At 38.0% G+C, this 14236-nt stretch overlaps 1 protein-coding gene across 1 annotated transcript; it reads right to left on the bottom strand.

Annotated features, from left to right (window-relative positions):
* Nucleotides 1-11287: 11287 nt before the first annotated feature.
* LOC123868549 (myosin light chain 3, skeletal muscle isoform-like) lies at nt 11288-12938 on the bottom strand. Its single transcript, XM_045911108.1, has 2 exons — nt 12562-12938; nt 11288-12189 (listed from the first exon to the last, which is right to left on the bottom strand). Exons 1-2 carry the CDS (start codon nt 12754-12756, stop codon nt 11611-11613), a joined length of 774 nt encoding a protein of 257 aa, XP_045767064.1. The 5' UTR covers nt 12757-12938; the 3' UTR covers nt 11288-11610.
* Nucleotides 12939-14236: the final 1298 nt, after the last annotated feature.

Here is a 14236-nt window from a genome sequence, read left to right as displayed (position 1 = left end):
CATTTCCATTCCGACTATATCAGAGTTACTAGAGAGGAGTGAACTCTCAATTTGATCCTGAGTCGACGATATGCCAAATATTAGGCTATGGGTGACGTGAAATCAAAGAAAAATAGGCGATTCATAGGCTACCTAGCGTCAAATGTAGGAACATTTGACGCCTGTCAGTGACGTCGAAGCCTCGGCGTTTTGTTTCAAGTTCCCTATGACCTCATTCATACGAGAGCTTTTGAAATCCGTTAAAAAAGCGTTCAAATAGAAGAAATGCATTCCCAAGTATCTGTTCACACGTCAACGCTTTTTTATCGCGCACTGTTGTATTTTCAGCGCAACGCCGGGTTTTAACGCAACGCTTTTTTAATGCTCATGTGGATTAGGGCTAACTATCGTAAACTGTGACTAAATGACCAATTCGAAAAGTTTGCTAACCTTAATAAATACAATTCACATCAATCTGGGGTACAATTCGATGCAGAGTATTTGATCTAAATCGTACTTTAATAATTATTACTTTTCTAGTTGAAATAAACGTAAAGTTACGTTTGTATTACAAACATAGTATGGACATACCTACCGACTCTGCGTAAACGGAGAAACAGTGGCGTAAGACAGAAACTCGTGACGCGTGTCCACAAAGCCAAGGACAAACTTATCGGAATTACTCGAGCAGAAAAACCCTTCCGCTTCAATGTATTGAATTTTAATATCATGGTAAGTTCACACTTGGGCCAAAAATTCAGCCTAAGTTTCTTCCTGGCCGGCAAGAGTTGAGGCCGGCAGAATTCGTCCGCGTGGATTTAGGTTTTTAAAAATCCTGTGGGGAATCCTTGATTTTTCGGGATAAAAAGTATTCTATTTCATTCCCCAGATCTTTGGCTATATTAATGTAAAAGATCACACGCACAACAGACGGAAACGTTTAAGTGCGGAAACCAGCCCAGAAAGAAGAAGACGTAAAAGATCACGTCAATCTGTTGATCCTTTGCGACGTGATTGAAGATATGTGAAGGATATACCTATGTCTCGTTTTAACTCCGTCTTAAGTCTACGCAAAGTCAGAGTACGCTCTATAATAGATCTCACCCTAAGGTCTCTACAATTCCAATTAATTTCAATCCAAATCAATAGGTAAATTGAATCGATAAATATATCAATAACTGAACAGGTCTCGGCACAGCTTGCCTAATTGCTGTTAAATTGAGTTAACAGGGCTCTCTCCGTCACTTACTCCATACAATCGTAGTCCCAATTTCATTTGAATATTAAGCAACCAAAGTCCATGAAATTTTGCAGACATATTCTAGAAACTAATATCTATACCTGTGGTCTTTTAGATTTTCTAAAAATATGTAGTTTTAAAATTACAGGGACTCAAAGATTTGTATGTGAATTTTTAAGACCGCATAACTTTGAAACCGAATATTTTAACGGAAATCTGGAAAACCATAGGCATAGATATTAGTTCCCGGAACGTTTGTACAAAATTTCATTGATTATGATTGGTTAGTATTCCAATGAGAGATGAACTACGTTTGTATGAAGCAAGTGACGGAGAGGCCCCTCTTAACAGTCATTAATCCAACATAATCGACTGACGAGCCGACGACTCCATTGCTTTGACTCCAATGATTTAATTGAAAACTTATACAAACTCTAATCTGGATAAGTTTTGTAACAATTTGGAAAAAAAATGTTTGAAACATTTTATCAATGCCTTGCCTGAGTGATAGGCACAGTGTGGAGTAGGTTTTCATGTTAAAAACAATAGATTAATAAGTAGATATACCACGTCTGTGTCTTCCTTTTGGCTTTGCCGTAGTCGGGTAAAAAAATAACTTGACGACCTCCCTGCAGTGCAGTGGTGAGCGCGGCGGTCTCATAAGTGGAAAGTCTCGTGTTTGATGCCTGGCTGACAAAAACATACAAAGTAGGTAGATGGCACTAGAACAGTCTCTCTATGAAAAACAAACTTAATACATATCAAGGCATAGAATTGAATTAGAAATGTTTTTCTCAAAAAGCTCTTTACGATAATACAATACCTTTTAGAATATAAATACTTTACACAAAATTCGACTAAAAAGAAATTGGTCACGCATAAAAGAAGTATAAAACAAAAATCTGCCTCGTCCATAATATATTCCGTAAAAATCCTGTTAACTATTCAATTATGAAAATTGTTCGTTGTTTTTCAGTCACAAAAATAATATATTTACGGAACGCGTACGAGATTTATTTTCGTAATAAATACTTATAAGAAATCGGTTTACAAGATAATGTATTTTCCTCCCTTTATTCTACGCATAAGTTTTAATGCACAGGGAAAAAATAATTATTAATACACAAAAGTTTAACCGTCCTCATATCAATACCAATATCAACCGATAGAGTCCATATTTGGGCATAAATTTCTTGTAGGGACTTCACATGCCACGGCCTGGCGCCGTCTGAACCCAGCGGCATCCTGCGACTCGTTTGATATTGTCTTTCCACCTAGTGGGGGTTTTTCCAGCGCACGGTGCGGTTTCCGGTTCGAGGTCGACATTCTAGCACCTTGAGACGCCAACGTCTATCTCGCTTTTCCGAACTATGTGCCCTGAATATTGCCACTTCAGCTTCGCAACCTGTTGAGCTAAAAGGTTATTCGCCTGATTTATATGAGAAATAGCTTGTATTTGATACATGTACCTATAGTACGTGACAGGTCCTGAGTAGACCTGCGCAAGCGCAAACCTCAGATTGGACTACTTGTATCGCACGCACTATAGGCCGAAAATATTATAATCAAGGATTTATTGGACATTTAACTCCTGAGGCGTTAAAATGGCGACCGAAAAACGCTATGTTGGTCCATATAGACATAAATATACCTATACATAGTAGTTCAATGTGTTGATAGGTGGTCCCACAAGGTAGTCTCTATAAGGTAGACAGATCATTTTCTGTGAATATGCTGGCAAAGACATATGATCAGCTTTAAAATGAAACGGTTGAGGGAACGATGGCAATGACGAGCCATTTGGTTCCACGCACCATTTAAATCTACTATTGTATGCCCGTAGTTCTAACTACATTATGGTCCATAACGCATATTATTATTCACATTTGCATTAAGCGCAAGTCTGCATAATTTTCATCTAGCGGAGTAATGGGACGAAGTTAATGCGAATTTTTCGCGTTACTTCTAATTTATGTGCGGATTATGAAAGACGGCCATAAATTATGTAGGGCGTGAAATTACTTTGACATTCGTTTTCATAACGCATAAGAATTTTCATTTTGAGACGTAGATTTTAATAAAGACGCCCAGCTCTAAACAAATTATTTCCAATTCCTTGCCAAATTTGCATATAGTCGTATATGTATTTGCAGAGTCGCTATTTCAGTAGCTTGGTCCAACGATTCTTCGAGGTATGTACCCAACAATTGATTTACTAGCAAGCTGAGTAAGCTAAAAGCAAGGACAGCAGATTTTAGGGGCGGTAAAAGACACCGTATATTTTTAGGATTCCGTACCTCAAAGTAAAAAAGGAACCCTTATCACTTCCTTGTCTGTCTATTTGTCCGTCGGATCTGTCAAGAAACCTATAGGGTACTTCCCGTTGACCTAGAATCATGTTTGGCAGGTAGGTAGGTAGGTCTTATAGCACAGGTAAAGAAAAAAATTTGAAAACCGTGAATTTGTGGTTACATTACATTTAATTAGTATTTTCAATTTACTATTACTATACCAAGTGGGGTATCATATGAAAGAGCTTTGAATACCTATGCGTTTTAAAACAGATTTTCATTTATTTTTATGCATAATAGTTTTTGATCGTGCAAAATGTCGAAAAAATACGACTGTAGTACGGAACCCTCGGTGCGCGAGTCTGACTCGCACTTGGCCGGCCAGAAGAGGCATTCTGCCATTTCGGCTTTGCAACACCTAGAACCTATAGTGCGCGACAGATTGAGATGGCAACCGGGGTGGGGACGCCCCGCACACCCGCACAGCCCCCGCGCTAACCCGCTGCGGGTTAACGCGGGTGACCTGCGGGTGTCCCCCCCTGCCTGATATCCCGATTGCCATCTCAACTTGTCGCGTACTATAGGTATATTACATTGGTTACTCTGGCTCTTCCAATAATGGACTCTTCATTTTCATTTATTGAATAGGTACTTAGTTACTAAAGCAGATTGTTACTTTATCTAGATAAAGTTAGATAAACTGTCTTCAATTAATTAAATTCAATTGCTATAAATTGAGAAGGGTAAAATCTCAAATAAATCAGTCGTTATGATAGCAGAACTCTGAGATACTTCCCAAAAGTCTAAACACAAGCATTTAGGATCGTCTTGCTTCACACAACCGAATATTTCGTTTACTCTTTGTATAATACTGATGCCTAGGATTGTGTTTTACTTAGAAGTGTTTATCTTACTTATTTTCTCTATATTCTCTTATCTAAACGAGTTAACTGAATGTTAAAAATACAACCACCAAGCATTCCAATAAAAACCTCATATCACGAGCCCAAAAGCCCCTAAAGCTACCGCCACACCTACGTGTCATGTACGCTGGATGCGGGACGCCAATCTACTACAGATTGGCGCCCCGCAAGATTATTGTGTAGATTCTATACGTGCACACATAATCAACTGCTGTAGTCGCGTAGATGTACATGGCATCAATGGGAACAAGTGTAAATTAAAAATTTATAACACCCCCGACAAGTGAAGGTTACAGTAACTAGAAAAGAGCTGATAACTTTCAAACGGCTGAACCGATTTTCTTGGATTATAGCTAAGAACACTCTCGATCAAGCCACCTTTCAAAGAAAAAAAACTAAATTAAAATCGGTTCAATAGTTTAGGAGCTACGATGCCACAGACAGATACACACGTCAAACTTATAACACCCCTCTTTTTGGGTCGGGGGTTAAAAATAATTTAAATTTTGAAATTTGCGGTTTCTGTACAATTTAGGGTGGAACGGGATCAGCGTATCTACACGTGGACGGTATTTTACTGCAAATGACAGTTAGTGACACGGACCGCACGTGACAGGAATAGATTGGAAAAATATGCTTTGTTTTCATTTTTACTGGACAATCACTGAGGCATCTTTAATTTTAATACGTAAACAAAAGTTTATTTAGCTCAACAGAACACACAAGAAAGCAAAAAAAAACATAATAAAGAAACTAGAAATGTAAGTGTGAAGCTCGCCCTACTTCGTTTATACCTTAAGGGCCAATTTCATCAACGTAACTTAGAGACTTAACTAGTCTTCTTCTCTCTGGGCTGGTTTCCGCACTTAAACGTTTCCGTCTGTTGTGCGTGCGTTGCCCCTCCCCGCCGAAGTCTTCACTCCAGCCATCCAAGCTCGCTCCAGAAGCCAAGTAGACCAAAAAAATTAACTAGTCTTATCCGAGAGTGATATTTTGGCAGGTTTTCAGTGCAAAAATTGTCACTGCGCCCTATTTATTCCTCAATTAAACGTTACTCGATGTTGGTGAAATCGGCACTAAAACACGTGTAGAAACAAAAATTATTTTTTTACTTTTTAGTGTTTGTGGTTTTATCATAAATTCAGCCAGTCACAACAATTCGATAATTACAATTTTCATATGGATCTTGGTATCAAGACGAACAGAATTCGTAATATCTTAGATAGGTAGGCAGTCTATTAAATGTCTAGACTAGACTCCAAACGAAAGGAGATCATTATTTTTGGGCCTTTTCTGAAAGTGCCGGCCAACGAAAAAAAATGGTACGGATCGTTAGAACTAGCCATTTGGAGTAATAGTTAATATGGCAGAAAAGTTGTAGGATTGTTCTGAACCAAGTTATACAAGGTCGAAGATTCGTCATTTTCATACATTTTTTTGATTTCTAAAAGTGTTGGGAAACATAAAATAATGTTAGATATTGCTAGAACTAATGATTTGAAGCAATTGTCATTATGACGCGAAGGCTGTGAGGCCATTATATGTCGTGTTATACAAGTCATACAAAAAATGAATATACTTTGTATAATTAATTGTAACCGATTTTATGATTTTGTTACTGTTCTGATTGTTTTATACGAATTTGAATACACGTACAATTATTTTGACTCCCATGAAGTGCTGGATCAGCTGCAATGTGGACAAAATTCGTTTATACATACCTGGATTGTATGCGGCCTTGTAATACTAGGTGATCTCATCCAGCCATCTCCCAAACTTCTGCCACTGGGAATTGGGATATCGCCGGCGAGCTCTGTGATGAATGCACCATTTGGTTATACGTACTGTTCACCATAGTAACTACGGGCTTGCTTCAGTCGATAGCTGCTCAAAGCAACCTGCGTCAATTCTTCTGGAACGTGAATCTAGGAAAGTCATTGAACGGAGGATGTCGGCTTCCATAGCCTGGAAATGAGCTCTTCTTCTATTATAATTACATATTGTTTGTGATAACAAATTCTGCTGAACTGTTTTGCTCATTGACCAGTTCATGGATTTTGTCAAGGAAATCACGTCGGTAGTACACGTTATTGTCTATCAGAACATGATAGCTGTTTAGCGACGTTACCGCGATCCTGAAATAATCGATCACGTTACTTAATGCCCGGTCACTCTGATCAATCCTGAGCAAACGAAAATCTCTTTTAAAGCAATTGTTCATTACTTCCACAATCCAGCGGCAAATGGTAACAAGCTTAGATTTATTGGTTTGGTCAGTAATTAGCTGGGTTTTATACTGATGTTTTGTTACTGGCATTTGTGCCACATAACCGCACACCTCAAGAAAGAAAGATTACCTCAAGATTGTTTATGGTATCTCTAAAACCATGGAGTAAGATAAAAATCCAGTAAAAATCTTCTATATCATTTAAGGTATCATTTAAAATCTGGGCATTAGAAGTTGCTGCAGCGTGTAGATTATTGTTCCATCGCAACAAATATAAAGGCTTTTAAAGGTTTCGGAACTTGTGGTTAGGGTATGATTTTCACTGAAAAAAGAAAATAGTGCTTTTCTGAAGATATATGTACATGCCTGTATGTGTCTGTACATGCTCTTTATAGATAGCCTTTCTTTCTTGAGGCATGCGGTTATGTGACACAAATGCTAGAAACAAAACATTTAAATGAAACCCAGCTAATTACTGACCAAACCAATAAATCTAAGCTTGTTACCATTTGCCACTGGTTGGTGGAAGTAATGAACAATTGCTTTAAAAGAGATTTTCATTTGCTCAGGATTGATCAGAGTGACCGGGCATTAAGTAACGTGATCGATTATTTCAGGATCGCGGTAACATCGCTAAACAGCTACCATGTTCTGATAGACAATAACGTGTACTACAGACGTGGTTTCCTTGACAAAATCCATGAACTGATCAATGAGCAAAACAGTTCAGCAGAACTTGTTATCACAAACAATATGTAATTATAATGGAAGAAGAGCTCATTTCCAGGCTATGGAAGCCGACATCCTCCGTTCAATGACTTTCCTAGATTCACGTTCCAGAAGAATTGACGCAGGTTGCTTTGGGCAGCTATCGACTGAAGCAAGCCCGTAGTTACTATGGTGAACAGTACGTATAACCAAATGGTGCATTCATCACAGAGCTCGCCGGCGATATCCCAATTCCCAGTGGCAGAAGTTTGGGAGATGGCTGGATGAGATCACCTAGTATTACAAGGCCGCATACAATCCAGGTATGTATAAACGAATTTTGTCCACATTGCAGCTGATCCAGCACTTCGTGGGAGTCAAAATAATTGTACGTGTATTCAAATTCGTATAAAACAATCAGAACAGTAACAAAATCATAAAATCGGTTACAATTAATTATACAAAGTATATTCATTTTTTGTATAACTTGTATAACACGACATATAATGGCCTCACAGCCTTCGCGTCATAATGACAATTGCTTCAAATCATTAGTTCTAGCAATATCTAACATTATTTTATGTTTCCCAGCACTTTTAGAAATCAAAAAAATGTATGAAAATGACGAATCTTCGACCTTGTATAACTTGGTTTAGAACAATTCTACAACTTTTCTGCCATATTAACTATTACTCCAAATGGCTAGTTCTAACGATCCGTACCATTTTTTTTCGTTGGCCGGCACTTTCAGAAAAGGCCCAAAAATGTATGGAGCTAGAATGATCTCCTTTATTTTTCTGCTAATTCATTAAAATTTCATGATGTCAAAATATTAGTTACGTATTCAATGCGTAGGCTGCAATGACAAACAGCTCTCCAAAAATAATTCTAAATAATATGTATTTAGCATTTACTTTATAAAATGTCTCGAGTGAAATCTCGAAAGGCAGACAAATCTAACGAAATAATTTAAGTATTATTATTTTCTTATATCTTTGGTACCTTAGGGACAAACATAGATGATTATATAACGCATTAGTCTATAAGGGGGGACAAAGCTTTCTTGTATCTTTAGTCTCAAGATATCTCTGAGCAGAATTTCACAAAAATCACTTGTCTGGCTAGATTTGTAACAGACTGATAGAGACAGACACTTTTATAATATTCAAATGGATTTTTCGCTAAGCATTTCAACTTGATTTCAACAAATAAATACCTACTTAAGTATTTTTATTTAAAATAAAACTTTTACTTAAAAGGAACCCATAAGAAGCTGTCTTATTCCTAAAAGCTATTTGATTTACTTAGAGCTTTTAAAATTTATTCGTTCACCCTCGAGATCCATAAGTGTTGCACCCTTGTCAACATGCATTAAGCCCGGGCCTTGTTTTATTCCTTTCCCTTTAAACTAGATATGTACACAAATCATTTGCTTTATGTTTTTTTACCTTTATCGTATTACTAGCTGATGCTCGCAACTTCGTTCGCGTGGATGTAGGTTTTTAAAATTCCCGTGGGAACTCTTTGATTTTCCGGGATAAAAAGTAGCCTATGTGCTAATCCAGGGTATAATCTATCTCAATTCTAAATTTCAGCCCAACCCGTCCAGTAGTTTTTGCGTGAAGGAGTAACAAATATACACACATACACACATACAAACTTTATAATATTAGTGTGATTTAGGTACTTAGTGTAAGGGGTAGATCAAATCAGAAATGCGATCCGTAGCAGAACCAGAGTAACCGACATAGGTCAGTGGGTGGCGAAGCTCAAGAGGCAATGGGCAGGGCACATAGTTCGAAAAACCGATAGACGCTGGGGTCCCAAGGTGCTGGAATAGCGACCTTGCACCGGAAAACGTAGTGTTGGAACTTGGAAGATCTTCACTGGGTGGATGGACAGTCAGGCGAGTCGCAGGGAGCTACTGGATTCAAGCGCAAGACCGTGGCGTGTGGAAGCCGAGGAATTGAATTGAATAGAATAGAATAGAATAGATTGTTATTCAAATAAACTTTTACAAGCGCTTTTGAATCGTCAAATAATTTACCACTGGTTCGGAATGCCGTTGGTTCGGAATTGGTCCAAAAGTGGACGTAAATCAGTTGTGGACGATGATGAAGGGGTAGATTCTTTCTAGCGGGAGAAATTATCGTTGTTGCCTTTAATTCCATACCTACCTACGGAATCTTACATGATTACGCCAATATTCACACATCGCGCTGAGTTAGCGCTGAAATTATTGAATCAAGACTCCCTGACGACGTAATCACAGAGACAGCCCGGAAAATGAACCATGTAATATAAGCTGAGCATGACAAACGACCAAAATAAATTTATTACGTCGTGGAGGACGTCATAGCGGTAAAAATACGCAGTTAAAAATTTGGGAATAAAAAATCAGTGTTACAAATGCGATGAATCAACACCAGAGTATCCAACAACATGGCTGGGCAGCGTTCGGGAAGCACTAAGTACTTCCAGAATCTAGACGAGTGAAAATTCCTCAGTGCTCGATCAGCGTTTGAACAGTAGGTACGTGTTGCCAGTGCGAGTTTCTCCACGTGATCAAATCATAAACGAGGAGTTCAGTAGAAGAACCAGAGCAACCGACATAGGTCAACGGGTTGCGAAGCTGAATTGGCAATGAGCAAAGCACACAGTTCAAAAAACCGATACCGTCCAAACCGATAGTCGTCGGGATTCCAAGGTATTAGAATGGCGACTTCGCACCGGAAAACATAGTGCTGAAATACCCACACCAAACGACGACATCAAACGAGTTGCAGGCAGCCGCATGTGGAAGTCCCTATAAAAGACCTATGTTCAGCAGTAGACGTCTATCTTCTGTCCTGACTCTTGGGTCCACAGAAGATGTAGTCCGTCTGCTTTTTTTTTTTAGAATATTGCCATGCTCATGACCAATATTCCCCTTTCCCCTCCAATTAAGCTTAAAACTTGTACTAGGAGTAGGTACGACAATAGTGCAACGGGTGAGTTTGAACCGCCGACCTTTCGGTATTCAGTCCGCTCTTCAACCGTGGCTCAAATTGAGCTATCAAGGCTATGGAACATGCGATACATCGATGGCGATAAATAATAGTTCTATCCGTCATCCATCGACCTTTCTTTCACCTTATACGACAAGTAGAATCTGATCAGCACTATATTTCGTGAAACTGAAGCCTAGGTCTGTATAGTGACATTAATACCTAAGGTTAGCCGTCGCGATGTTTATTCATCGCTAATTGCGACCCGCCTGTATGCCCTGTATGACAAACATCGACAAACTTACGCAACTATCCAGTATCTATGAAATTAATATTATTTAGGTATCTTTAGTTCATTAAAAGTTCATTAATTTTGCCCTTGGCCTTGCCTGGGCGTAATTTACGCTCTACCTTTATTTTTGAAATATTATGTCAGTAAATCGAATCCAAGAATCAAAAAAAATACATAACAAGAAATTGTTCTTCTCGAAAAATATTAATATCTTACAATTACCTTTTTAACCCCCGACCCAAAAAGAGGGGTGTTATAAGTTTGACGTGTGTATCTGTGTATCTGTCTGTGGCATCGTAGCTCCTAAACTACTGAACCAATTTTAATTTAGTTTTTTTTGTTTGAAAGGTGGCTTGATCGAGAGTGTTCTTAGCTATAATCCAAGAAAATCGGTTCAGCCGTTAGAAAGTTATCAGCTCTTTTCTAGTTACTGTAACCTTCACTTGTCGGGGGTGATATAAATTTTTAATTTACACTTGTTACTCTAAAATTACAGTTAAATAAAATTGGAGGATTGAAATAATCTGGCAAGCCTTCTTTCTCAACCAGTCAACGTTTGGGCATCTTTAAATGACCTATAAAGATTTTTTTAAGGAGCACTAGGTTAAGTAGATACATCTGATTAAAACAACTTGCTGAGTAAAAATTTGTAATATTTATTGCATAAAACTGAAATATTTAAGTGAGTAATAAAGATTTCACAATACGCTAAATCAACAACAAAATTTAAACATTGCAATACTTTTTTGCGTCTTTTTAAGCACATTATTAATGAATAATATTTAAGTAGACCCGTAAGATAAATAACTAACCTTTTAATTTGGGAGGTAGGCACAAAACTAAATAGAAATCTGAAACAAACGTGTTAACAGAAACCGAAGCGCCATGATACATACTATAGCGCTGTTTGTACAATTGGCTTCTTTTATCTGGCGGTTCAAGAAGATTATAGGCTGTTACTCGTTAGTCTGGTGGTATTAAACCTTCAGCGATCATCCTTTGCCGTTTCGCTTCCTCCCTAGCTCGCCTCTCGGCCTCTTTCCTCTCCTGTTCCTCTTTTTCTTCTTGAGCCTTCTTTATCGCCATCGCAGCTAAAGTCTTTTGATCCAATTTGAAGAAATTAATCGGCTCCTTAATATACCTCTCATCTTTCGCGTTCATGTTCTCGATAAACTTGACATAGTTAAATGTACCATCCTCAGGGTTGTATGTCTTATCTTTGATAGCTAATTTCATCCAATCCACAAACTCAATCTCTGATAAAGGTTCGCCCCATTTCATAAGTTCTTCTCGTAGAAGTTCAAAATCCACTTTTCCCGTATTTTCATCATCATGGCCTACGTCAGCGAATGCTTTCGTCACGGCCAACTCAAAATCATCGCCCCAATTCATCTTGGCTTCAATCATGAACAACCATTCGTGGTATTCTACAGTATCTACGTATTCATCCTCAAGGAATAGTTTGAAAAGTTCCTTTATTTCCGCACCTTTTGGATTGAAGCCTAACTTTCGTAACATCACTGGAATTGCTTCCAGTTTCACCTGAATTAAAAATATTTATTAAATTTACAAATTCAAATACTCTAGGTAACATTGAATCAACTGATCGGTAGTATTTAAACTTTCAAAATATGTAGTTTTATAATTTTTATAGAATCTGAATCATCATTTTGATCTTTTCAATATTTTTTTGTGATGTAACCACAAAATCACAGTTTTCGGATTTTTTCCTTTACTTGTGCTATAAGATCTACTTACCTGCCAAATTTCATGATTCTAGGCCAACGGGAAGTACCCTATAGGTTTTCTTGACAGACAAGATAGACGAACAGACGGACAGACAAACAGACAGCAAACTGATCCTATAAGGGTTCCATTTTTCCTTTTGAGGTAAGGCACCCTAAAAATCAGTACCTTATCTATGTTTTCTTCATCAAAAGCCTTAAAAAGCTCTTTGAACTTTGCCAAATCATCCGGACCGAAACACGCTGGTGGTGGAGGGGGTTTCTTAGGCTTTGGTGGAGGACCAGCCGCCATCATAGCTTTTGCAGCGGCAGCGCCAGCCGATGGCTCTTTACCCTTACCCTTAGCTTTACCCTTCGGTGGCATTATGAAAATGTATGATACTTCTAGATCTTGGAATCAGTAGATATAATTTTACATGTCTCTGAAGGTTTATGTTTGAATGTGAATAAAATAGCCCATATAATACGTATTATAAAAACTTATAATAATAAAATTTACATCTGCGTTATGTTTCTATTACATTGTTTACATAATATTTTGCCGTCAAATAACTATCAAAACTTCAGACAACTCAGAGTTCAGACTAAAAAGTCGCTAAATATCCATATCATATCCATATTTTTATGTGACACCCATCGCACCCATCACAATGCCACACTCTGTGGTAAGTTGGGTAAGTTACCTACATCCAAAAAGTTTTTGATTAGATCATGAATTAACAGGGCTCTCTCCGTCACTCGTTTCCACTCGTTTCATACAATCGTAGTTCCAATTTCATTTGAATATTAAGCAAGCAAAGTTCATGAAATTTTGCAGACATATTCTAGAAACTAATATCTGTGTCTGTGGTGTTTTAGATTTTTCTAAAAATATGTAGTTTTAAAATTACAGGGGTTCCAAGATTTGTATGAAAATTTTAAGACCGCGTAACTTTGAAACCGAATATTTTAACAGAAACCTGAAAACCACAGACATAGATATTAGTTTCTAGAATATGTCTGCAAAATTTCATGAACTTAGGTTGCTTAATATTCAAATGAAATTGGAACTACGATTGTATGAAACGAGTGGAAACGAGTGACGGAGAGAGCCCTCTTAACAAAGTTTTTTACTTAGTATACCGGCCTTTATACCGGTTTTGAAGTTATGTGCGTTATAAGTTATTAAATATCACTTGCTGTAACGATGATGAAGAAGAAAACATCGTGAGGAAACCTGCATGCCTGAGAGTTCTCCATGTTCTCAAAGGTGTGTGAAGTCTGCCAATCCGCACTTAGCCAGCGTGGTAGACTATGGCCAACACCCTTCCCACCCTGATAGGAGACCCATATTGTGTTTGTAGTGAGTCGGCGATGGGTTGATCATGATGATAGATGAACAACACTAAATAACTAATTCTATTGCATTCCCAATTCTGTTTTCACCTACATTTCCCAAACGTTAACCCACCAATGCCCTAAATTCAAACGACCTTTCAAACAACAATCACATTAGGTGCGCGTCAAACCACGAAACCTGCACAAACAGTTCGACTGGAAAATAGTGCTTGCCATTCCGTACAATCATTTTACGATGAAGCCTAGGTAATCAAAAACACGCGGGTGGATTCTGTCCAGCGGACCAAATTTGCTTATATCAACTCTCTTTTATTTGAAAACTGTCCGCGACTTCGTCCAATTTACGTTTTTAAAATCTCGTGGGAACTTTTTGACTTTCTGGGATAAAAAGTAGTAGATGTCATACTCCAGGTCTTTATAATTACATCCATGCTGAAAATCACGATGTGAATTTATTTTTGACATAGGCATCATCCCCTTTGCCAACCAACCCCATAAATTATCTG

The sequence above is a fragment of the Maniola jurtina genome, chromosome 9 (assembly GCF_905333055.1).
Source record: "Maniola jurtina chromosome 9, ilManJurt1.1, whole genome shotgun sequence".
Lineage (NCBI taxonomy): Eukaryota > Metazoa > Arthropoda > Insecta > Lepidoptera > Nymphalidae > Maniola > Maniola jurtina.
Note: the sequence above shows the minus strand (reverse complement) of the source record. Positions and strands in the feature narration are given on the sequence as shown.